General features: G+C 43.0%; 1 protein-coding gene across 1 annotated transcript in view; it reads left to right on the forward strand.

Moving 5' to 3' along the window:
- commd10 (COMM domain containing 10) overlaps nucleotides 1–20,424 on the forward strand; it is a 47,981-nt gene extending 27,557 nt beyond the window's left edge. Inside the window, exons 6-7 of the mRNA XM_071537553.1 lie at nucleotides 19,400–19,459; nucleotides 19,798–20,424. Coding sequence (XP_071393654.1) covers nucleotides 19,400–19,459; nucleotides 19,798–19,836 — 99 coding nt within the window. The 3' untranslated portion in view covers nucleotides 19,837–20,424. The remainder of the gene's footprint in view (nucleotides 1–19,399; nucleotides 19,460–19,797) is intronic.
- Nucleotides 20,425–26,927: the final 6,503 nt, after the last annotated feature.

The following is a 26,927-nucleotide window of genomic DNA, read 5'->3' on the forward strand; positions in this document are numbered from 1 at the left end:
GAAGTCATCCATTTTTGAGAGAGACGGCGTGGAACCTCGACTTGAAACATTGGAAACCTTTCACAGACCTTTCCAAAGTTTGTGAGATGATGAGTCTCCTCCAGCAGAAAGCCTATCTGACCTGAGATAGCAAAAGTGTTGCTGAAAAACAACTCTAGCGTTTCAGGCGTGTTGGCAGAGGCTACGCATCTCCTCCCTCTCACATCTCAGAGACTATCACGACTTGAGTGCGGAGACAGGATGGGTTAAGGGTGGTGTTGATGTGTGCTTTTCTCTGTGTGTGTGTGTGTGTATGTGTGAGCGTGCATGCATGTTTGTGTCTGTGTACGTCTGTGTGTGGATTTGGAGTTGTGCTTGAGTGTGTTGACATACCATGAGATGGATAGGCTAATGGTGGTGTGTGTTTATATTTCTGTGTGTGTGTGTGTGTGTGTGTGTGTGTGTGTGTGTGTGTGTGTGTGTGTGTGTGTGTGTGTGTGTGTGTGTGTGTGTGTGTGTGTGTGTGTGTGTGTGTGTGTGTGTGTAGCTAGTTAAGAAAACAGAATGGGTTGAGAGATGGATGGAGGAGTGGGGAGAGCGGGAGAGGATGGATAGAGGAGTGGGGAGAGAGGGAGAGGCAGTGAGGGGGTTGACAATGAAGACGAGAGACATTGGATATGTTTTGATTTGGTCATGAAAGACTAAAGGATAGTTGTGGAGTCTGGCTGACACCTGAAGCTTCTTTTCCACCGTTCTTTCTCTCTCTTTGCTTGGGCTCCGTTTTCTTTTTCGCACTTCAAGGACAAAGTACAATCAATCCTTTCATATCTTTTTTTTTTTCTCTGTGAGAGTTGTCGGGAGAGAGGGAGAAAGCACCTAGGCTACTGCATTGGGATGAGTTAGGTCTCTGATGTTATTTTGCAGGGGTAGGATTTTATTTCAGGCATGCATTGCTTTGTAGCACTCACGTATTGCTTCTATTTCTATGAGACAAAAATGTGATGTATGTCCTTGAAGTGAGTTGGTCTGAATGACAGAAATTACACTGAGCACTCAAACTCACTCTAAATTGTTGCAAGTCAGTATAATACAAGTCATAGGCCTACCACTTCTGGCTTTTACCTAAATTCACAGATCAATGGCTGACTCTCACACAAGATATTTTGTAGGCTAATAAGAGGTGATTGTTCCTTGTGTGACTGAACTTCACAGCACAGGAGCAGGATGGCATCCCCCTTATTAACATAAATTGTTAAAGGCATTTCACTTGTAACTCTTTAAGGGCTAATCAAATCAACTTTCTGCCTTGCAGCTGTGTTAAATGTGTACATATCAGCCATTACTTAAGTTATAATAATGGATTAGTTCTTTAATAGTCATTGCACAAGGCATAGGTCCTTAAGCCAGCGATAAGGCCCTCTTAGAGTGATGGTGTCAAGACAAGCTGTAGCATGCAGACATTTAGTAAGAGGGGAGAAATTTTGACGGGCTCCTGCACAGACTTGCAGAGCTATAGTGTGCTATTGTGTGTACTGTGTGCAGTTGTTCCTTTACAATCAAATCTGTCTGCTACAAATCTTTACAATCAAATCTGTTACATGTCAGTGGCCAGTTTACAACATTTTCACACCTTTTATTGTCAACCTTCACCAGATCAGGAGAACCCTCAATATATATCCTTAATGTTTTCCCATGTTTCCAGCTCATGCTCATGCTCTTTTCCTCTTAGCTTAGGTGAAAGTTCAAAGTCTGTTAAGGAACGCAAGTGGAATTTTGACCTAGCAAAGATTTTCCAATGTAAAATGTCTCTCCTGTAAGGTTAATGGGACTGCAGTGAGCCTGGGTTCATGGTGGTTTGCCACATATTCTTTTCTTCAGAGAATGAAGCACAGCTCATTAGCCTACAGCACATTGTTCAGTCTGAGTGCCTCCTGGCTAAAGTCAGCTCAGACTGTGTAGGTAATAACCCTGTCAACCTTTAGATAATCAGCTCCCCCCCAAGAGCCCAGGGAAGAGAGAGGCAATGTGTCAGTGGAGCACAGTGAGACAGAGGGAAAGGAGGACACTGTGGTAGGCGACTAGGTGGAGAACTACAGTATATGATTTAACAACAACAGGGGAGCAAGGAAGAAGTGCATGTGTTGGTTTCCTTTCCTGTGTGGATGTCCTTTATCTGAGAGATTCCAATGGCAGGACATTTCACTAATTAGACCTCAAGTAAAGGTTAAAATAATTAAATTTTTTTGTTCCACTTGGCATTATATCATTCAGGATACAGGATACAGGATACAGAGGAGGTTGGCCAAGTTCACATCTCCTTTGTTGTTGTGTTGACGGGCCAGAGTGCAATGGCAGTTATTCTCACTAATTTAAACGACTTATAAAGGTTAAAATATGCAGGTTTTTTTGAGGGTCAGGAACATTAAGGGGACAGGAGTATATAAGTCACCAGAAAAGGTTGGAGGTTAGGAAAAGTTCACATCTCCCTTAAGGGAGCGTCCTATTGCAGGTAGCTTCCCTCATTAGACTCTTCTTAAAGTTAAAAAGTTTTGTTTTTTCTTGTGAGGGTCAGGATATTTGTGAGAATCCTCTGCATGCTGGGATCAAGTTCTGCCTTCATATGACGGGTAGATTCACTAATTAGGCTCGATAAATCTAAAGGTTAAAAACACTTCTGTGGAGTCCAGCATCCTCAGCCTTAAAGACTGGGACATGAAGAGGTGAAGGGCAAGCTAACACTACAGGAATTTGTCGCACACAATGGCCACACAAATTTAGAGAATTAGCCTGAAAATCCCTTGTCATAGTTTTTCTCAGAGGCTTTCTTACCCCTGACCTTGAACATTTTTGTAGCTCCACCACTTTGTTGTGAAGGCTAATTAATCTTATCTTTTCCTGTGAGTTTGCAAAAACTTGGTTCTCGATCTTTGAGATGTGAATATGAATGGACAGAGGGCAACTGCAGCCACCACATCACAGCCAGCATGATTTTCCGTTGGATGAACATTGCTTGATAAACAAATTTCTGATCACTGTCAAATCAAACATTCACAGGTGCATAGGTGGTTCAGTATAGCACAGTCTCAAGGGTTGATTTTAAATAAACTTCAGGATAAATAGGATAAATCCTCAGACTGTCCCGCTGGGTCTCCTTCCCCTTCAGCATCAGGCTAATTAGCACAAGGGAAGTCCTTCTTTCCTGATGTGGGTGGTACAGGGACTCATAGCATTAAAACAAAGACCAGGCTAGGCCCGGCCAGCCAGACTTCATCATACTCCACTAACTATTAATGAAACTCAGGCAGGCCTCACCCTGAGAAACAGGGGAGTTGGGGAGTTTGAGGGGGGGTATGAAGGGATGTGACAGAGGTAGCGAAAGAGAGAGAAAGAGAGAGAACGAGAGACTGACACACAATGGGAGAGGTGAAAGCACAGACAGGCAGAGAGGTAAGTCTGCGTTGCACAGAGTAGGAGACATTCAGGGTGCCTTAATAGCAAATTTTATACCGTACATCGATTTTTATCTCGCCCCAAATTGAGTCCATCTCCCTCCCCCCCCACTTATCTCTAACTCTGGTCTTTGCCTGCCTTTCAGACTGTGAAATGGAGAGTGGTAATTTCCCCCGCTTCTCTCTGTATGTTAATGAAGCGCTAATCTGTTCCTGAGCGAGTGCCTTAATGAGGGCGACGTGCCCCTCGCTCAGCCGGCTAGCTCCCGTTAAGCTACCATTATGGAAATAGCTCGGCACCGTGCGTCGTCCTGGGACTGGGCTGAAATGTATGCCTTATTTCCACTTTTAAAGCTTTCTTCTCGCTCCTTAACAAGGCTGGCTGTTCCTCTGAGGGAGCGAGCAGTAGATAAACAAACATGGTAATGACGAGCACGGGGAGAGGCTTCACACGGTTTGAGGTCTGGTCGTTTTCAGATGCAGGATGTTGGTTGGGCTAAATAGGCCACACAGGACAGATTGTTGGAGATAGAGAGCACAGTGTGAGCCAGGCATCAAAACCCCTCTCTCTCAGAAGTCAGTTGCTTTATTATTAATCAACATTGTGTGTTTTTTTGTTTGTTTCTCAGGTGCTGCTCCATATATCCCGTAGTCCCTGGTGGAGTGGAATATGTATGCTGAGAAATTGAATTAACAGGGATTAATGACATTATTTTCCACCAAATTAGTGTGTTCCATTGAACATGTCATATCCCCCTATCCATAACGCCTGCTGATGACGATAATACTTGGCTGTATTTAGAGAAACACCCTAACCAGATTAAAAGTAGGAACAGATGCTGCTCGGAGCTGTACACGTTTCAAAGACTTGTATCAAAGGATATTATGGCTTTATTCATTTTGCATGTATCTAGGCCAGCCCAGCCCCTGCCACTCCCACAGACCACATATGAAGGGTGGTGTGGTGGGTGACTATGAAATGGATTAACTACTCTCTCTCTTCTCTCATGAAATGAAATTGCTCATCTTTAGGCACCCAAAGGCCCCTCTCTCTCTTTACCCCCCTCCTTCAATATGTTCTACCCCTCTCTTCTCATTTTCCCATCTTATCTCTCTCTCCCGATCTTTTATTTTTCCAGTATTAAGTGTTGAGAGCTCTTCTCAAATACTGATAGCAGTCAGGTGTGTGTCACTCGGGCGAGTAAATATTGAAAAGGAGATGGACAGGCACGTTGCTTATCCTCATAGACAAGATTCACAGCACTCTCTTGTTTTTGATTAAAAGTAGTGCGTCTTCTGAAGTTGTTGGAGGGTTGTCTGCCTTGCCTCATACAGACACCACCTGGCGCTGAGTGATGTACACAAGATTACACTCACATTAAGCTGGTATTTAGCTGACTTTCTTATCTAGAGCAACTTCCCATCGATGCACAATAAGTGAGCTTCTGTGAATCCCATAGTCGCAATTACCCCAGTAATGAACACGCATGAGGGAGAAAAACACAGTCCTATGAATTGGAAAGAAGAAGTGAGTGTTAAGTTATAGTGCGTGAAACGAGAGTAGGAGGTTTGGGGGGAGGATTTTTTTTTTTTTTTTCTTGCACTCAGCTACTCGCATTACACAAATTCACTACAGGGGCTGAAATCTCAGGATTCCTCCGAAGATGATGAAAAGATCTCTGAGCCTTGTCTCAAATGAGTCTTTAAGGGTGCGCTTGGATTTAAAGACTCTCTGGAGGCTTTGTTACAAGTTTTCAAGTTCATACATCAATGAAATAGTCATGAACAGTGGCAGTTTGTCAGATTAAGAGTGTCAAGGTTAGGGGGTTGTAGGACTGATTTGATGTAGGCGAAGCTTGATGGCTCGCACTCCTCCCTCCCTCCACCCCTTATGGAGAGGCTTTACAAGAAATCCAGAGAGATTATTGCATGTCTAAAGTTTCTGTGTGATATGAGTCATGCATAATACACTGGGCTTTAAAAGGTGAATTTTTGTGCGGTATATCGTATGTGTCAGGAACAAAAATGAAATGTGCTATAATAGAAAACAGAGAATATATGCAATATAAACAGTATGGCGAGTATTTGATGTAAAACATCAATAAGAAACTGTCCCTGAATCCTATAAAAGATAAAGAAGAAAGTGTCCCATTTTCATTGATTAATATTTAACAAACTTTTTTACATGGGACCAGTGAGTGTCTTCCTGCTGCTGTTGGCTTAGCCTGGGGTGATGCTGGCTGCATCTGTAATACCGCTCGATCCGGCTGATACAGGAATTTGGATCTGATACCAATTTCAGTACAGTTAGAAGCAGAAAAAAATACTGTTTACCAAATTATGACAAAATACACTGTCATAGTAAACTATTGCTCCACGTCTCTCACCCTAAATAGAAATGCTCATGACAAAAAGCCTGGATGATTAATTTCTGTCATAATCTGCAAGCACCGATAATATTTATGGATAGGAGCCAATGTCAATACCTAGAGAGAGGTATTTACTCGTAATAATATGTCCTGGCATATCGGTTTAGCCTATAGTAAGGCCATGGAGAAACCGGCGACCGCAGCACATGGCAGATGACGCATGGTAGACGTGCCGGCTAGATGGCTGATCAGAACCAGACTGTGTTTCTATTCAACAGTGACCACAGTAGGGAAAGAGGAGGATGGAAGGGTTGAGGAGCTGTCATGCTTCCCCCAGGGAGGGAGGGGGAGATTCCCATGTGGTTGGATAATACTGTAGCTCTACCTCACTAGAGAGAGGGGAGGAGGGGACTTGGTCACACAACATTTGTCATAGGAGTTCAGAAGCGTCAGAGGCACCGCAAAAAGCTCCAAAGCTTAGTGGCCTGATGTAAATCGGTTGTGTGCGTGCGTGCGTGCGTGCAGCCGTGCTCGCCTGTGTGCAAGAACGCAAGTGCATGCTTGCATGTACGTGTTTTTGATTACAGTTAGAAATGTGAACGCAGTCCCTTTAGAGCTGCTAAGCGTTGAGAGGCCAGCGTGGAGGATGTGGCGGTGGTGCGGTAGTCCCAGTCATCATCAGTTAGCTCAGTGGGGCCGCTGAGGAGCACAGATGTCTAACATGCTGCCTCACAAGCAGCATGAATGCACGCACACTACAGGATTTGGACCAGATTTAGCCCAAACTTTAGCTTGACACTCGCCCTAGCTAATAATATATTCAAAAGCCCAAGTGTTGAGGGAGTGAGAATATTTTTTTTTCTACTGACAGTGGTGGTTGGTGTAGCATGGTTAAATATGGAGACCAATGAAAACCCATAATCACTATCTGACAGATGGTTCTTTTGCCTCATATACATCTTTTGGCGTGAAATCCATATTACACCATTTACAGTTAATCCATTTACACTGTATATTACTTCATTAATTAAGGAAATACCAAAAGTGGGTGTGGCCAGTCATTCAGAGACAGTTTCCTCTTTCCAGTTAGGCCATTACATGAAAATTAATCCTCCAGATTTTCTCATTGGGCCCAATCTTAAAAATTGGCCCAAGATTGGATAACTTTGGTGCTTCAGGATATACTAAGGGAGTTTCCAGAGGAACAACTAATTTAGTTTACATTCTGATTTTCAGCCAAAATAGTATTAATAGTATTGTTGTCGCCTAATCTAATCAACTGTTTTGCTCACCCAGTGTAGACCAATCAACAACAGCGAGGATGTGCTCATGCACTTTCAGCACACCCCCATGTTTGTGGTGTATTTATGCATCCAGAAATGTATTTTGTGGCTCAAAAATGTCATTGTACATCTTTAATTTAGCTAATCTTGCGGTGTCCAGTCTGACTAGGATTAACATCACGGCAGTTACAGTAGAAGCCAAGGCCACCGTGTTGGACAGCTGTAGAAGCTGTTGGTTAGTTTGATGAACAGAAAACTCTTGGCAAAGGCAGTGTGCTATAGATTAAGACTGAAAAACTGCCTTTAGCTGACAGAAGAGCCCAGCTAAATGATAAAAGAGAGACAGAGAGAGAGGAAGAGAGAGAGAGGGAGAGACCTTGGATGTATTCTATTTGAATGGCACCTAGCAGAGAAAAAAAGCCAGGTCTAACAACATGCATCACACATCCAACAGTTCGCAAGTGCAGCGTGCAACTATTGAGAGGAAACAAAGCACATAATACATCTGAAAACTGTGGAACACTGATTTAACTAATGACAAATTGTAACTGTGGGAAGACAAGGCTATGCCTCTCTGTTATCCATTGTTGACTATTTATCCATTGTCTACACTCCTTTCAGCTCAAGTCCTGGAAGTAAGAATCAAATTTTGATAGCAAAAGAGAGAGATAGTACATGTGTGTGTTTTTACTGTGCTGCTTAATCAAATGGACAGGTCGGTATCTTTTATTAAGAGAACAATAACTGGTATTCAACCGTTCGTTTCTGTTCAGTCCCTGAGCGGTGGGCTCCGCTCTTGAACAAGGCTATTACTGGTGAAATTAACTGCTCGAAAATGTCACACAAACCCCCATATGACATGACAAGAGGGCCGTCAAACTGGAACTACTGAACCTGGCTCAAACTGAATTAACTCAGAGAATGTCTGATTACGAGTTCATAAAATAAAATTTTAAGTAATAATAACACAGTAATAATTCTGTTTGCAAGTAAATTTATTGAGCTTGGAGCAAAATGTTAAGGTACGCCTGAGTTCACTCCACAGCACTCCTAAGTAAGTTACTGTAGTTAGGTCATTACTTAGTCATTCAGTCTCTTAGCTAGTTAGTTATTCAGTTATTTGGATGAGAGTTAGTCAATTAATCAGGTAGTTACTTCGTCCATCCATTTGTTTGTTTGATTGTGGGCCCCAAGAAGACTAAGGGTTAGCCTCTGCTTCTCAGAATTAAGCCCTGTTCTCTGAATGCAGTGTGTGTGTGCGTGTGTTCATGCATGCCTGGTGCGCAGCATGGGCATGTATATGCCTCCATGCGTTGGTGTGTGTCTCTGTCATTCTACTCCTGTGAGTGGCCCATTGGGTGCAGACAATCCCAGGCTTTGTGTGAGTGTCCTGCTGCCAGCTGCGTACTGTACTGAATGGGCTGTAGGGACCGAGGCGTGTGAAAATCCCACCCAGGCCACCTAGAGACAGTCAGCTCTGTGTGTGTGCATGTATGTGTGTGTGTGTGTGTGTGTGTAAGAGAGAGAAACAAAGAGGAAAAAGAGTGAATGAGTAAATAAATGTGTGTGCATGCGCATATATGTGAGAGAGAGCTTGTGTGTGTGTGTGTGTGTAGGGTGGGAAGTGGTGGGTGAAGGGGACACTCCACACCACAACAACCTCTCTCTGTGTTGACAGTACAGAGAGATTCTTTATTAGTCTTTTATTTCATTAACTGGGGAACCTAATGACCTGACAAATAGCCCCAGTGGAGGCGACTCTCCTCTCTCAGCCTTAGCACTGATGTCAGTGCCTCTCTGTCTGTCTGTCTTTCTGTCTGTCTCCATCTCTCTCTCTCTGTCTTTCTATGTCTCTGTCTCTCTCTCTCTTCCTCTCTCCTGTCAATGAAGAATATTTGAATGAATCCCTCGGTTGTAGGAGAGTATGAATATATATGATCATAGCATAGCATCTCTGTTGTGTTGTGTTGTTTCTTGATGCATGGTGATCCCATCATGTAGAGCATGTCAGGAGGCGGATGTGGAAGCAGCATGCTGTGGTGGAAGCTTAGCCATGTCCCCATTGTCTCCGACCACAACACAGGATGTGGTGGAATGTAATTGGGGAGGTAGATGGACTATATGCACACACACACACACACACACACACACACACATACACACACAGCAAACACACACACAGAGACAGGACATAGGGGACCTCATCCATGTGAGAAAAACCCAATAGGCAAAACGGCTGTTGGCCTATTCAGCTGACCACCGAGGATGTTATTTGTTTAGCCCCAGTAGCTACCTCCTGCTGCTCATAAACACCATGCCTCATCATTGTTGAATGAGAGTTTGCTGCACAATGTTGACAACACGGGTGTCCCATTGTGTTTAACGTCTTAAACAGAAGTGCTGTCTTCCTTGCCTCCTCTCCTCTCCTCTCCTCCTCTCTTCTCCTCTCCTCTCCTCCCTCTCCTCTCCTCTCCTCTCCTCTCTTCTCCTTTCCTCTCCTCTCCTCTCCTCTCCTCTCCTCTCCTCTCCTCTCCTCTCTCTCCTCCCTCTCCTCTCCTCTCCTCTCCTCTCTTCTCCTTTCCTCTCCTCTCCTCTCCTCTCCTCTCCTCTCCTCTCCTCTCCTCTCCTCTCTCTCCTCTCCTCTCCTCTCCTCTCCTCTCCTCTCCTCATTTCTCTTCTCCTCTCTTCTTCCTTTCCTCTCCTCTCCTCTCGCGTATCCCCCTATCTCTTTCCTTGTCTCTCCTTCTCTCTCTCTCTCTCTCTCTCTCTCTCACTCTATCATGCTCTCTCTCTCTCTGTCTCCTCATCTCCCTCCATCCCTCCGTCTGTCTCCTCTCTTTTGGTGTTTGTTTGTTTGTGGCCTAGCCTCTCCGAGCATGTAGACATATGCCCTGTTCCTCCTCTAATTGGTTCGCTGTATTCATGTGGGGATATGGAGAGAGGGAGAGAGACTGCAGGCAGGCCAACTCTTAATAAATGTCAGTCCACAGCCAGGCTATGATGGATGGCTCGCTGATGGGCTGTTTATAACAAGGGGGTCACTTAATGCAGCGGGAGAGAGAGACAGAAGCTGAGGCAAAGTTAGAGAGAAAAAGAAAAGGAAACCATAGAGGGAGGGAGATGCATCTTGTCAATGAGTGATGGAGAAAAGACGAGAGAGGGACAGAGAGACAGAATCACCTCAACAGAGAGAGAGAGAGAGAGAGAGAGAGAGAGAGAGAGAGAGAGAGAGAGAGAGAGAGAGAGAGAGAGAGAGAGAGAGAGAGAGAGAGAGAGAGAGAGAGAGAGAGAGAGAGAGAGAGAGAGAGAGAGAGAGAGAGAGAGAGAGAGAGAGAGAGAGAGAGAGAGAGAGAGAGAGAGAGAGAGAGAGAGACCTCCTCTCATGCTGTTGCAGCCTGGGGGCAGCTCCTGTGAAACAAACAGCATGGTGTGTGTGAGAGGAGGGAGGTCACAGACAGGCAGCAGTGTGTGTGTGTGTGTCTGCGCGCAAGCTTGTGATTTTGTGTGTGTATGTACATGCATGTGCAAGTGTCTGTGCACTATTTTGTGGGTTTGTGTATGTGCATGCCTTTATGTGTGTCTGTGATTATGCCTGTGTGTGAGTGTGCATGCCTTTCTATGTGTGCATACATGGGTGTACTGTATCTACAGTGTACATGTGCATGTGTGTATGCCTGTGTGCGCACAGTGTGTCTGTGTGCGTGTGTGTGAGAGAGAGATAGTTCCTGGTGTGTGTGTGTCCCGGTGTGTTTCAGGAATTCATCCTGTCAGGCCTGGAACCTGCTGCCTCCTCCCAGCTCCTGTCTCCACACAAAACAAAGCAAAAGCCCCGGTTTGTTTATTGTTTTGCCTGCCTTGTTTTTCTTTTGATTGTTGTCAAAGTTCCCACTGTCTCCCCTGGTGTAGCAGCATACACTCCTCTCTATGCTATTATTTACTCCCTGCGGTTTTTAGAGTTTAGATAGAACTAGAACGGTATCAAAAGAACAGAACCATTGAAAGAGGAAAAAATGTTAAGAGGGATGAAATATTTAGACTGATGGAATGTTCTAGGCCACTTCAGTCCCAGGTGGTTCTCCAATCAAAGGAGATTAGAGAGGCTGAGTGACATGATGGCCCCTGTATATGTCTCTGGGAGGCTGCATACAATACGGGGAAGGCTTTTCCATCCTGTCATCTCATAAGCCTGACAGAGGTCTGGAAAAAATGCTGAAAAAATTATCTTCTCTTCTCTTCTCTTCTCTTCTCTTCTCTTCTCTTCTCTTCTCTTCTCTTCTCTTCTCTTCTCTTCTCTTCTCTTCTCTTCTCTTCTCTTAATTCTCCTCATAAAAAATATTCTGGAATAGGATTGTGTGTGTGCCTGTGCGTGTGTTTGTGTGTGTGTGTGGGCCTGCATGTGCATGCACATATGTGCATGTGCGTATTGCTGTTATAAATACCAGGGGTGATTGACAGATTCTAGTGTTTGGGTTTGACAGCTCTTGTTTGTTGTAGTCGACAGGCTTTTAGTGAATGGCTGACGTTTTGAGGTTCCATGTCTGTCACTGCGCGATGGCCACAGGGCAACGCTGTGGATGTGGATACTAGTTCATGGTGCCTCCCTTTCAGAGTTTACATCAGTGCACAGTGTATAATGTGGCACCTACAGGCTGTTTTTCAGACTGGCTCTGGACTCACAGGGTCATGGGAAGATTAAACATGATGGTTTTTTGAACAGCTGATATTTTTCTTGGACTTGCACATTATAAGTTTGTGTAAAGCTACTGGCTGCTACGTTACCATATCATTCCAAGAACCCATACAACATAAGATCGGCTGGATATTGTTCAGCCTAAAACAATTTAATACTGTTAAAAACTATTGGCGATGATTCATTGCATTTCTGGGCCTGTTTTTGTTGTTTGGTGGTGTGTTTTTTTCTTATCCCCATGGATAACTGGCCAAACAGAAGATGTGACATCATGTTGAGATATTTGCAGCACAGCTACAATGGGGTTTAATAGGAGTAAATTTTTCAACTATCTAAAACATTAACGGTAAATGCCAGGTTTTGGTGTCAGCCCTTCAGAATCAAAGACGAGTTTTTTTTCGTAACCCACCATTTTGCACCAACATTCAACAATCATACAGGGAGAAATCCTGTAGAAGAGGCAGAGATACCAATTCCTCCACACACAGCAGCGTCAATATTCCATATTAGGGGTTGTGGATCTTGCTTTTTCTTGACTGGAAAAACTCTTTCATTCTCTTACTATAGCTATTGCTTTCACTCTCCACTTACATGTATAACCCACAGCTGAATGCAACAAGTTGCCATCCGTTCTCTGGAGGTTGTTGCAAAACCTACCTATTATATAGGAAATCAGTAAAGTAGAAATAGACATGCCAGGTTGAAGGAAAGTGGGTACAAGAATTACAACACTTCATCACATACTGACTCCTGGAATGCACAGATTGATGATATATCAGTATAACATTGTAAGAGTATGCAACGGTGGAATTTTCTTAATAACTTAGAAAATATGTGGGAGCCCAGGGAAACCGTTTGAAAAGCACTGCCATGTTTTTGTTTGAGGGACTTGGAAGAAATTGTATTGCACCCATTAGAGATCACTTACAGGCAAACTAATCACAATTCACACTAAAACCGGTCCTAATACTAATATATATATATACATAATAGCCTCATCATCTAACTAGCCCAGGGAGTGCCCAGCAACATGCATGAGTTTGAGAAATGCTGGTACTAATGGATCATGGCATTTAGAATGTTTTGGGGGTGGGTATTCCCCATACTGTAATTGCCTTATTATGCCATTCTCTTCTTGTTTGGAAAATGTAGTTAGAGAACATATTAGATTTATGATATTACATTCCCTATGATTAGTGGGCCATAATGAGTAGAAGACGTTTAACTGAGGTGAATTCAGGATAGCGCTTACAGGCTAATTTGGTATCCAGAAAAATCTTTGACCTGTCTCCAACTCCCCATCTGTGTTCCTCCTCTACAATGAGTCATGTGGCTAGAAACTAGGAAAAACAGTGTTGATGAGGTACAGACAGATGGACACAAACACTCACAACAAAAGAGAGGTGGAAGTACACCTGTAGTGCTGAAGCAAAGAACAAAAATCCTTATTGAGACATTAAAAGCCTGTGTTTTGACAGCACAGCTGCCTTTGTCAGAGTATCTTTACCAGTGACAAAGACAGCTTTGCTCTTGAACAAACACACACAAACACATGCATCCACAAGCACACAAAACACACATGTACATACAGTACAAAAAAACATAGTGTGCACACATTTGTTTCAATAATGTTTTTGCATCAGAGCTACAGATGTGAGCTAACGTTTCTCAATTTGTTCCAAGCATATAGTTGCTAGTTTCACTTAATAAAACAAAGAGGGTGAGTGAGTTGTGGAGAAACATTTTCATCTGACTTCATTCTCTAATTAAAAGATGAACATCACAGATGATGAGATGTCCATTTATTCCACATGATTACCTGTTTGTGGAGAATATTAACTGATTTCTTGTTCCCACAATTTCATTTGCGCCTGTCACCTGCGCGCTTGCTGTTTGACAGACAAATAACACCCCAACCCCACCCCTCCCCTCCCCTCCCCCCAATGAAAATACCCTGCTGAGCGTCTATTGGCAAGATGGCAGAATGTGGTACAGACAGCCAGGAAAGCTTGTAAAAGTAGGTTGGCACACAGACAGAGAGAAGGACAGGCAGACAGGTTGGCAGATGTGCGAATAAGCTACCAGACAAACAGTAATGAAAGATATAGTTAAGGTGACCGACAGACAGAGAGGCAGTCCAGCATGCAGACAAGTTGACGCAGACAGACAGACCAGCAGTCAGCCAGTCAGACAGCAGGCATCGGTTTTTGTACTGTAAAGATGTGGGTACCCATGGCAACCCAGGAGAGTGACACCCTGGAATGTGGATTTTTTCTTTATGATTAATAATAATAAGGATGTGTGGTGAAGCCAAAGAGACAAAGGAGAAGTGTGTATATGTGTGTGTAATTATACTAAGGCAGCCAGGAAAGGGAAGGGTGTGTTGGGAGTGTGTGTGTGTGTGTGTGTGTGTGTGTGTGCGTGCGTGCGTGTGCTGGGAGTGGAGGCAGGGGGGTGCCAAAATCCAACAGCTCAGCCTCCTGTGCATTTCTTCTCTCTTTCTGTCTCTTTGTCTTTCACTGTCAAGATTTCTCTCTGTCAGGCAAGAGCCAACGACCAGGCAGCAGCAGCAGCAGCAGCGCTCCAATTGGACAAACTGTCAAAGAACTCAAAGTCATAGATGACATATAATGTACAATACTCTCTTTTTGCAGAGCACTCATACTGGGAAATTTAACCCTTAACGCTGCGTTCACTTCATATCGGAGGGAACGGGTTGACATCTTGTCGCTACAACTCGAGGAGGTGTTCCCTGTTTAACTCGTTGGAACGCCAGATTGAAAATCATTTTTATTCAACTTAAATCAACCATCAACAAACTGCAGCAGATATTGCTTTCCAGAAGTAGAATTGTTTGTTTAGGCGTGAATATAACTGCTAATTTAGTTTTTTTTTTTTTTAGCTTTTTTACCACACTTCCACAATTTGTGACACCAAGTGGGAGAAAACGGACCCAACAAAAAACTCCCACGTCCCACTTGCTATTACCACTAGGAGGCTGACGTGAATGGTTTTTCCCAGTCGTCAGGTTGTATTTACGGTAAATCCGACGTGACACAAACATGGCATCATTTTTGGGATAAGATGGTTAGTTCTATGTTGAAAGAGCTCTACGTTAAACTTGCTTTGACCTCCCTCTCGACCAAGCACCGCAGCCCCCTCACCCCTTACGCTAAATAGTGTAAAATAAGCCAATAACTTGCTCTCACAAATGTCATGTTAACCTCTGAGCGCAGCGCAACATTCAGTCGGGCTATGCCAATGATTCATTGACCGTAATGGTTCCAAATGCCAACTTAACAAGCATTTTGTTTATCAGTGGAAAGATTATATGAATGGCTATATGAATAGCGATAAAAGAACATAAGTAGGAATTGATTGCGCTAATTGATCATGTCATTTTATCCCCGCTCTGTATGGAGCGTATAAGCAGGCTTTTCAGACCTTTCATGCATAGGCTTTTTAGACCAAACAATCTCTCTCTCACTCTCTCCAACACACACACACATACACACACACACACTCTGTCACATTCTCAAAAGTACATATGCTTCATTTTACTACCCTGCGAAAGAATGATTGACAGTAGCAGGTGTAGACACATGTGCCTGATTTGCTGCACTCGTGTCTGTCTAGTATGGACTTTGCCATACATATTTTATAATTCACCCGGCAAAAGATTTTACCCAGTCACTCAAAGTGCCGTCCCATCTCTCTGTCTGTGAATTTATAGACAGCTGTCTATCATTATATTAAATTTGAAGTTGTATTCAAGACAGGGATACAAGATATATTCTTTCAGTCAGTGGGTGCTTTATGCAGTATGATGGTTAAGACAGTCTGGGTTGTATGTACCATTGAAAGCACCCTCAAGTTATCACATTCCCTCTTTCTCTTACTTTTACTCTTGTTCTCTCTCTGTCAGTCTCTCAGTTTACTTTCCCTCTCTCCTGTCCTCTGTTTTCCCCTTGGTAACCTTTCTCTCCCTCTGTCTCCTCCCCTCTTTGTTTTTCTCTCTATCTTCTTTGTCTTCTCTTTACTTCCTCTCCCTTTCCCTCCTCCCTCCCTCTCGCCTTTCTTTGCTTTTTATCAGTGATAACAGTTCAGTTTCTATGAAGCACTCAGGAAAATACACTGCTTTGACAAGTGTTTCAAATCTGAGTTATCTTATATTGCACCAAGGCAAATAATTGATGAAGAGTGCCTTTTTATGTCCACTCCACCCCACTCACACATGCTCCTTGTGGTATGGGAATACCGCTACCTGATGCTATACTCTAGGGCCTTGTAAGATGACATCACTGACTCCAGTAACCTCTTGAAGGGATAAAAGCACTGCCTGTTGAAGGTGTCAGTTTTATGAATTGGAATACCTTGATTGGTCCACTCTCAAAACTCTCTTCAAGCTAAAAACCATCAAATCGGTCTCCTCTTAATATCAGTGGAGCAGCTACAGGTTGTTCATGTTGATGACTCCGTGGATTAGAATGGTAGTTTTCTGAGCTTTAGCTATAAAAGAGACTTGTTGAGGTTCACAGCTATTGATTTAAGTATCTGCAGGCCATGGAATTACCATAGGGGTATTCTCAAATTGAGTTATATTCCCCTTTTTAAGCTTCTCTCTCACTTACCCTTCCTTGATTTTGCTGGGGCGTCTGGGGAATTGTACTGGCAACCTTGTCAAAAGCTCACTTTAACAATTAGGCTTCTACCAACCTCCCACCAAGAGATGCAACAGAATAATTAGGCTTGCGTTTCATCAATTTTTGAAGGTTAGGATTGTTTGGAGCAATTTTCATTGCATTTTCTTTGTGTATTGTCTCTCATGTATTTGAGCTCCCTTAGAATGTAGCCTATATTGTAATAATATAACATGTAGTGTATGTGGAACACCTGATGTAAGTGAATTTATGATTATCTCCATGTGTTAATCCTGTTTTCTGTAACCTGACACGCATGTGCTTGTGGTACTGAGGTAGATAAGTGTGTGTGTGTGTGTGTGTGTGTGTGTGTGTGTGTGTGTGTGTACTGGTAGTATAGAGCTGTGATGATGGGGATGATGCATCCTATCCCCATTAGTGTTAGCCTAGATCTGTCAGAGCCTTGTCGGGTTACCGCCTGGCAAACTCTCAACCCTGAGGAACAATGGGATGGGCCTAACACACACAAACACACACACACACACACACACACACACACACACACACACACACACACACACACACACACACACACAGCTCAAACCTTTTGTGCATATGTTCCCTAGGCCAAATACTCTTTTTCTCTCTGTGTCTCTGTCTTTCACTCTCTCTTTCACATACACACACACACGCACACACACATACAAATACACTTTAAATTCTTGTCAGAATGCACTCTGTCAATCTCACATTCACACACACACACACACTTTCATCCTCAACCCCTATGTAACAAGCAGGCAGGCAGTGTTGTTTGCTGTGTTCACTTTGTTGTTGCTTGGTTTTGATCTACAACATCATATTTTGCGCACATACACAGACACACACACACACACACACACACATACACACACACAACATTTGCGGTTGCACTCTGTCTCACCTCTGTCCAACAGTAATAGAGACAGCTGAGTTGGCTGACAAGTATTTATTTCTATTTTTCTAACTAGGCTAGTGTTCTAACTGTGGCCGTAGCTAACCAAACACTATTAACTATGTAGAATAACCCAAATAACAGGTTATCTGATACTGGTCTCCCCCCCCTCAATAGATTAGTGTTCCTCACAGTAAAAGTAAAGACTGATAGAAAACTGAGTAGCATGAGCTGAGACTCAAACCAATGCTGTTGTCGGCAGCACGTTTTGGTATTAATCTGGTTGACATTCAGAAATTATAAGTCACCTTGTAGAATTACTTGGATGTGCATCTTTTCATTATGGACCATTCGGCGACAACACTTATATGTTGAGTCGTCATTGTTTTTCTCACCGATCACGCAGAGGCTGTCCTTGCAGCGTTCCCTTTGCCTAAGCTGAATTCACGGCTGCCCTACATTCTCCTTGCATTGTGGAACTGTGAGCGGGGGCTTTGGCAAGAGATAACATTTTCCCTCTGCGCTCTCCATTATGGACGATAACGTTGCTTCTAATTAATATCTCTGTCATTAATTTGCCGTGACACATGGCCTCCCTCCACCCACCCACCCAGCCAGCCAGCCAGCCAGTTAGCTTCAAGCCCCAAAGCCCTATTTAGTCCCTAAGCACCAAACTGGCTAGGAGGACAGCAGTAGTCAGGTGGAAAAGATCGGACAACTCCCATTTGGTTTCAGTGTCTTTCGGCACAGATTTCTTTCTGGTTGTTTGTTTTGGTTTTGGTTTTGTTTGGTTGTTTGTTTGGTTGTTTTTCTTTCTTTCTTTCTGTCTTTCTTTCTTTCTCTTTCTTTCTCTTTCTTTCTTCCTTTCTGTCTCTTTCTTTCTTTCTTTCTTTCCTTCTTTCAGCCCCCTCTGTCAGTGACTCGTCATCAAGCGTTTGTGCAAGTAGTTTGGTGCCATTTTCCACATTCAGCGTGATGGCACTGAGTGCACTTTGGTGGGCTGCAAGACTGCCCCTCACAGTCTGTACTGCCCAGAAAGCATTTCACATATTATAGCTATTTTCTGAATGATGGGTGCGGATAAAGTGTCTCGCCATTTCGCTCCCGCTCATGGGGGGGAATTATCGTTCAGCCTACGTTTCTGATGGTGTGATGGTGTGATGATGATGGCAATATAGTGGTGGTTGCCCTTGGTTTCTAGTGTTTTCAGACGAATCTTGCTTCCCATAGTAGTTTTGTCTTGCCTGCAGTCCTTTCAGAGAGAGAGCAAGAGAATGGCTCCTGAGTGAACTCAAGAGTAGGCATGTAATATGTCGTCCCACAGTGTTGTTATTCAAGAAATGTCACAACATGTATCATGGAGCTGAAAAATGTGAGGCGATAACCGTTATATAGCCATAATCTGGTATGACAAATTTATAAACATGGGAGCAAATCTTCATCACATAAGCCAGCATACCAAGACTGTCCTTATCCATTTAATCCCTTATTTTGCCTTAATTTCTGACTTTATGATGGGCTTACAATCTATTATGAATTGAATTGTATCATCCACATCCACAGCATATTGTTACACACTACAGCCAGGACTATGTATGATGCAATCTGTCTTCACCTGTAAAGTAAAACACACTGACAGGATGGAGAGAGAGAGAGATGGGTTTTCTCACCATGGGTTGGTGGGCAGTAACTTGCCTTCAGTGTATTTTTAAACCCACTGATGGATAAGGCTTAGAGGATAGTACGCGCTCACTTACTTTGGACTGGACAGAGACGCAGTAATAATTGATGGAGGTTTTTATAGAAAGCACAAGGAGCCGGCTGACGGAGTCGTGGTCATGATGCTTATGCTGCGCTCTTCTCTCTGCTCTTCTCTCCTCTGCTCTGCTTTGTCGTTCTCTCACTTCTCCATTTCATCTTCTCATTTATTCTGTGTCTTGTTCTCTCTCTCTCTCTCTCTCTCTCTCTCTCTCTCTCTCTCTCTCTCTCTCTCTCTCTCTCTCTCTCTCTCTCTCTCCCTCCCTCCTCTCTCTCTCTCTCTCTCCCTCTCTCCAGGTTCAGGAGAATGTCTTTGTGGAGTTCAACCACCAGGAGCTGCTTGAGTTCTACAACAAGGTCTGGTTGTTTGTTCGTTTATTTGTTTGTTTGTTTGTTTGTGTGTGTGTGTGTGCCTGTGTGTGTGTGTGTGCCTGTGTGTGTGTGTGTGTGTGCACGTGTATGCAGGCACTTTCATGTCACAGTGCATATATATCTTTTCTTGTAATTGTATTTCAGTCTACCTTCATTTCATCTGGATTGGCTGTCTCTGCCTGACAAAATCCATCTGTTTGCTTCTCTCTCTCATACTTTGATACATTATGCTGCCTTTCTCTTGCTCTCTCTCTCTCTCTGTGTGTGTGTGTGTGTTTCTTGTCTCCTAACACCCAACCTCTGTTCCTCCACTTGTCTTCCAGCTAGAGATCGTGCAAGGCCAGTTGGATTCCCTGACTTGATGCCCGGTGCTCATCGTACAAACACACGGATCGTGTTGTAACTGTTTTTGCTGACAGCTATGCCAGCTGTTAATAGAGGCCTAGCGATGCCATTGTTCTTATTTATAAGAAGGAAATATCAGAATTTGATGGCAGCAGCTTCTTGCCTGCTTAAGCTCCTTTTAATCCACTTTTTGTGTTTATTATGGGAGCATCTCAATGTGAGTAATCTGATTGTAGTTTGAATTTTCTGATGGATTAAATTTACTGTCTTCGTTTAATCAAGGAAAGGGTGGGGGGAATTTTGATTACAGAGGTTTACTGTTATACTGTATGTCAATCTAAATAGTACTTTTTAAAAAAAAGTTTTCTAAATACAATTTTTCTATACAATGCATAGGAGTAAAATGATTATAGACTATGAGTTGTCGTAAATGTGCCATTCATCAATGCAATCAATGATTTTCAATGATATTATCAAGTGTAATACTTAATGTATACTCCAAGAAAAAGCCAGTGAAAGGAAATTAGATTTGAATACGGCATTCAGAATTTAAATTTGGTTCATTTTGTAACTTTGAGAATGAAGTAATGTCCATGTAGTTTCAATAAAATCTGAAGTGTTAGTGAAATCCATCCATATTGTTGTTATTTAGTGAAGGCTCATTATTTCTCATTAGGACCAACCTGGACTGGTGGTTCAACAGATGGGAGTTCTGGGAGGCTCAGCGCACCTCTATGTGTGTGTGTGTGCATATGGGAATATGTCCTTGTACATGCATCTGTCTCCATGTTTGTGTGTGTGTGTGTGTGTGTGTGTGTGTGTGTGTGTGTGTGTGTGTGTGTTTGTGTACATGCCTCGTCTCTTCCCTACTTTCAGCACCAGCTCGAAAAGGAAACTTCCCAGATTCCCAGGTGTTCTTCTTTCCTCGTAGCAGTGTTAGTAAACCCAAACCAGTCAGATCTACCCATGTACAGTAGTAAACAGTAGTAAAATGTAATACACATACAATTAGGAATTTACAATTTACAAATTTCAATAAAAAAAAAAACATTCACCCCCATCTACTTACTACTTACCTACATACATGCTTACCGTACTTACATACATACTTAATTACATACATATACATATACTTACCCATGACATACTTACATACTTACCTACATACATACAGTAGTTGCCTACCTGCTATTATTCCATTACTTTATCACTCTACAACTCAGTCCAAGACGTCCTTGTGTTTGTGAATGCAGTACTTTGTTAATCTTTTCCCATGCTGCAAACGTATTTCAAAATCTGTTTATTTTTCTTATATCTACCCCAATAACCTAATTATTATGATTTTATCGAAGTGAATAGGAAGGCCACAGATTTGAGTGACTGTATAATTGAAGTACTTCTTTCTTACCAGCCTCACTGCTTTATGGACCTTGAAACATGTTCACATAGTAGATTTTCAGTGTGGAAAAGCTGCCCCTCAATTAGTAGAGTCATTGCAAAACAACTTTCCCATCTGGTTTTGTTGCTCTTTGTATCTAACCTTAGCAGGCAGCAGCTGTGTTAATAGGATGATAGGCATGTAGAGAGGACATGCAAACACAAATACACACACACACATACACAAAAACACAATCACACCCGCTTGCACCTTGTAAAATGGATGAGTTAGCCACTCACTTTAGCGTGGGAAGACTAGTAGCAGCAGCAGCTTCTGTGCAGGACAAATTAAAAGATACTCTCATCCACCAAGAAAAGAAAGAAATAAACATCACCACTCTCTTTTTCTTCCTCTGTTCTGGTTGTCTGAGAATGAACCTTTGAATGGAGATGTGAGTTTCGGAGCACACGTACACAGCAAAAACCCACACAATTTGGGACATCTGGACCCCAAAAGATGGCAAGAATATTGATACTCTAAACCTGAATTGCAAAATCACTCACTGGTGTGACTTGTTTGTTCAAAAGACTCCTCTCTTTCTGTCTCTCATTAAACTAAACCACTCCTGTCCTGGCTGTTTTTTGTTTTTTTTTCCAATTGACAGTTTTTGCCACCATGTGAAAACGCCTGCAGCCAGAGGGAGCGCCGTGTTCCACAGCATGGTGAACAGATGGCAAGGCCGAGCAGAGATGGCCGCCCCCAAAAAAACACTGAGCGAGGCTCACACTGAGAGCAGGCACAACACAGTACACCGAGTCCCAACGAGGGAGACGGGGAGAGAGTGTGTCTGTCTGTCTGCGTACGTGTGTGTGTATATATGTGTGTGTGTGTGTGTGTGTGAGTGTGTGTCTCGATGTGTACTTGTCAAAACTGTTCGCATGCTCTGGTGTGTGTGATGAGGCAAACTAAGTCCTGCTGGACACCACACAAACAAAGCACACTGGTTTTTACAGAGAGGCTAGTCGGGGGGTGCTGTGCCTTTCCAGCTTTAATAAGTGTCTAATGGACTTACCTCAGTGTGAGGCTGCAGTCCTACAGGGCCGAGAGAGCCTGGCCACAGATGACATACAGATAGCTGGCATGCACACACAAAAACAGGCACATAAACAATTGAACCCACTCTCTTGTGCTTTACACCCCTACCAATGACAAAACATTGGACTGTGTTTGTGTGCACCTGCATGAGTGCCTGTAGGAGAGTTTGTGTGTGTGTGTGTGTGTGTGCATGTGCGTGGTACATACAATACATGCTTGTGTGTGTCTGTGTATGTGCATGTGTATTCTCTGTCTGTGCAGATATGCTTGTCCTCTGCCTGTTTGACAATCACCACTTATTTTAAAAGACAAAGGGAGAAACAACTATGAGTGTCTTTTGTAAAAGATGAACAATAGTGAAGAGTCACAGCAATATTACTGAGCTGCACAGATAGTACCAGTCTGCTTTTATGAGCACCAACCCTTCACAATAGACAAACTGACTGCGAGCGGCTAATAATAAAATGTCCAATAGCGCAGAGGTAGTCACGATACATAAATCTGTGTTGAGTCAAGAACAATCTGTTCTTGCTTGCCACTGCCTCTATGTGTGCCTGATTTTTTATATTTATTACTATGCTCTCAAGCTTAAGGGCGAGGGCTATAACAGGACACTAGCTGAATACAGGAATAGAAATTTGACCAACCTGTTAATCCCTAGTCAGTGGTTTCCACATTGCCAGAAACCACCACCCACTAAATTTGAATATGTGGCTAATTGAGATGATATAGAGAGAGCTGCCAAAGAGGCCTGCCAATCTGGTGATCAAAATCCTTAAATCCCATCCTGGTCCCATCTTTGACTGAATATACGAGTGAAGGGTATAGAATTGGATCTGTACAATACCAACCTGATGTCATGGATACTCTGTCTTGAAGAGAGACTAATTGTCCACTCATTTGAATCGGCCATTATCTGAACAAATGTAATGTTCATAATAGTGGGGTGAGTGCGTCACAGATGAGCATATGGCAGAAGTAGCTGAATAGGTTTCTTGTTCTGTGCTGTTTATTGAGGCATGATAAGGCATGATGCAGCAAAATGCAGGACACTTTCAAAAGACTACAGCTGTAATATAATCTTTCCTAAGGCCATGATACATTGGCAACATTTTGAGGCAATGTACTGTACTATAGATAAGCAATTTTACCTACAACTGTCATGTAACTGCGTTTTTTTGTGATACATTTCTTTGTTATAGCCCACAATGCTATCAACATTGATTTTTTTTTTTTTTTTTCCTTTTCTCACTTTCCAACCCGATTGTTCTCTCTAAATATTATAGAGAGAATTTCTGCTCTGTCCTGGTTCAACCTCACACTGTTCCACATATTAAAACCTGGAAGCTGCAAAGTACAACCACAGTCTTCTACTGTTGGCCACTGAGTAGCTCCATTGGAGCAATTGGGGTTAAGTGCCTTAATCAAGTTGTCATTGGGCACCTTGACGATAGAGTTTAGAGTGGAGTATTCACTATGCTCCCCCACATTTTGCAGGATTTGAACAGATGAACTTCCAGTTACAAGCCCACTTCTCTAATCTCTAGGACACAAACCCCACCCTTTTTTTTGCCTATCTCTGTAAATATATCCTATCTGCTTTGTCCAAAATGTTGCTTGTGTGTGCCATGCTTTATAGCATGCAGCATCTATAAATGAAACAGGAGCAGTTCTGCACAATACCAGAAGCTAGCTAGACTTGATGAGAAACAGATTTTCAAGCAGAGGTCTAAGTATCTCTTCGGGCGATAATAGAACTGAAAGAGAGCCGTCTCTCACATCAGCACAACCATTAACCAGCATCAGCGCTCTGTCAGAGCCCTATAATAAGGTACATTTAGTTTGACATGAGTTTTATTCATCTTTAACAGAAAAGGGTGAACACGAGAGTGAGACATGGCCAACGCTAAGCTCACTTCAAAGCTTTATCCCCTGATAGTGAACCCATGTGCAGTACTTTTTCCATAAATGATTTCAATAAATTGATTCAACAATGGATTGCCTTGTAGCCAAAACTCTGTCTGGCAGCCGTCCAGCTCTGTCCTCGGAGGTTTGGAAAAGGGTTGGCACTGCCATCATGAAGTTAGAAACTAGGATACTACCACTGATATACATTTTGTTTCTTGAGTATAGCCTGAAGCCAAGTTTTGTCACTGTTGTGCTGTTCCTGCCACATCGGTGGCATTTTGGGGATGCAAGTCAAGAGCCTGTTGTCAGCTCCGCCAATCAGAAATAATGTATTAGCATGAGAGTCAATCCCAGCCCAGCTGCCGTGGTCCAAGATGCACCCAGAGGCACCGCAGCAAATCATGATCTACAGCCTAATTTTAAAACAGTAGATTATTTAATACAAAGCTATGAAACAAACATGAATCCCCAAATAGGAACATTTCTATAACAGCTATTAAAATATATATATATGCTCACTAATTTGCATTTTACCAGCATTAGATCTGCATGAAAAGTATGATGGTCTGGCCACGAGGATAAGGCAGCCTTCACCCACAGTGATATTTTTCAGTGTGCATTAAATCTATACATATTTCTTTTGAACAGTGCACTTTTGTCATTTTTTGTTGTTTTATTATCTTTATAGAATTGCCTGTGACACTACTTGACTCCTCTTTATTTCTCTACAGCTACAGCTATACAAATGGCACATGCAAAACTCCTTAGCACACCTAGGAAGGCTGATCATGTTTTGATAATGTTGTCCTTGAAATGACTATTCTTCCTGTGAGACTGAGATTTGGAATGCCAGTGCCATTAAAATGATGTGAGGTCAACACATCTGTGTGACCACATCAGTTTTCTGGTTCTCATCCTCTGTGCCAATGTTCTGAAAAAACATTATCAAACATTCATTAGCTGGTCGCTGGTCTCTGGTTGCACTTGTCAAAATAACCATACTGCTTTAAACCCCTGCAACTCACCTGTGTTCAGTCCCCATACAGACAAGAGTGTTTGTTTTCTCTGTTTTTCTAAAATCTTATTCTTTTGAACTATTTATTTCTGCCTTTTTTTTCTTCTTCTTTTTTTTTTTTACATTATTTTGTTATCCGTGGAGTTACTTCTAGCCGCAGGGCACACAGACAGGGGGAAAAAAAAGCTTTAATCTCAGTGTCTTCTCCACCTGTTTATATCAAGGTTGTTGACTTGAATTAAATTTGATTTCATTTTCTTCAACTGAGCTGAAATGAATTGGATCACCCAGCTTCTCCCCCAAACTTCTTCTCTCTTCTCACAGTCTTATGATCCACCAACACTCTCCCACAACTTCCCAACTTCATTATCTTCCCTAGCCAGCCGCTAGCCCCACTTGACCCAGCAGTCTCCAGTCCCCATACAGATAAAGACACATTACCCCCAGCCCCTTAAAGCTTCTTTTCTCTTCTGTATCTTCAGGACCAACATGTTCCACTGGACAGGGGTTATTATAGCTCTTCCTGTCCCTATCCAGTCCAGCCAGCCAGTGCCTCCTTTATATGCACCCTCCAATTTCTACACCGTAGCCCATAAAAATCAGTGGAGACTGTGAACTGCCCTTTGTCGCATAGTTTTCTCCAGTTTTTTGAGGTTCCACGCTCTAACAACTTGAGATGTGACCATATAAGACACTTGTCAGCATTATAAATGTGTTTTACTGAGGTAAAAACATGTCACCGCCATCAGACGTCATCTCAAGAAATTGAAGACTGCTTTTAATTTTCTGTGGGTGTTTTTGCTCGGTGGTGCAGCATGTCTAAAATTAGCCCGCGTCTTTGTTTTCTCTACCCCAGGAGCTGCTTGTCCATCTAGGGATCAGCTGCTGTAATGGTTTGTGATTTCAAGCATTCGCTGTAGCCGGATGTATGAATACCAATAGAACCCAAGCTCATAAATAGATGTGAAACAACAACGTATGCAACAAATGCCAATACGTTGCAGGAATTCTACATGGTAAAGGAAAAGGATGGTGTTTCTCTATGGCAGTGCATTAAATAGTTACAGTTTTCTACTGAGAACTGTAGCAGGGGCACCAGCTACCACCAGCTTCTTCATTCAAAAGTCATGTACCAATGCGTGCTGTCCTGCTGCCCCCTTTGTTCCAGGCAGATACATCATCATCGGCCCTCTCATAGCATCGTCCAACCCCACTCCCCCTTCTCTCCTCCATCACTCCATTCGTTTTTCAGAGGCCTTACTCCTCCAGGCCCTTCCTAAAAACTCTCATCTCTCTCTCTCTCTCTCTCTCTCTCTGTGTCTCTCTCTGCTTCCATGCACTGCCTAGCTGGCTATGCAGTTGGCAAAATGAATAGGCATGCTCACTGAATGGAGCTTCTCTGTTGGTCTCCTGCCCTGGGTGGCAATGCTGGGCAGCAAGCCTAGTCTGGCTAGGTCTAGCCTGGTTTCCACTCCAGAGCCAAACAGGGCTTGCCAGGCCTTACTCATGATTTACACAGCTCACTTTTCCCCACATTCCCCAACATCATTTCTGTGAGTCATCTTTTCATCTTGTTGCCAACAGAGACGCTTAGCCAGCTGGGCGAATGTTCCAATAAACAAGCAGCACTTTTGATCTTGTGTTGTGATGTTATTGAGGTGACCCTGGTGCCGGAAATCAGCACCTGGCCCAACTGTGGAAAGTTAGCAACT

The sequence above is a fragment of the Centroberyx affinis genome, unplaced genomic scaffold (genome assembly GCF_046629955.1).
Source record: "Centroberyx affinis isolate AG114_WGS23_722 - 3 ecotype Tasmania unplaced genomic scaffold, CSIRO-AGI_Caff_v1 ptg003065l_1, whole genome shotgun sequence".
In the NCBI taxonomy this organism is placed as follows: Eukaryota; Metazoa; Chordata; class Actinopteri; order Beryciformes; family Berycidae; genus Centroberyx; species Centroberyx affinis.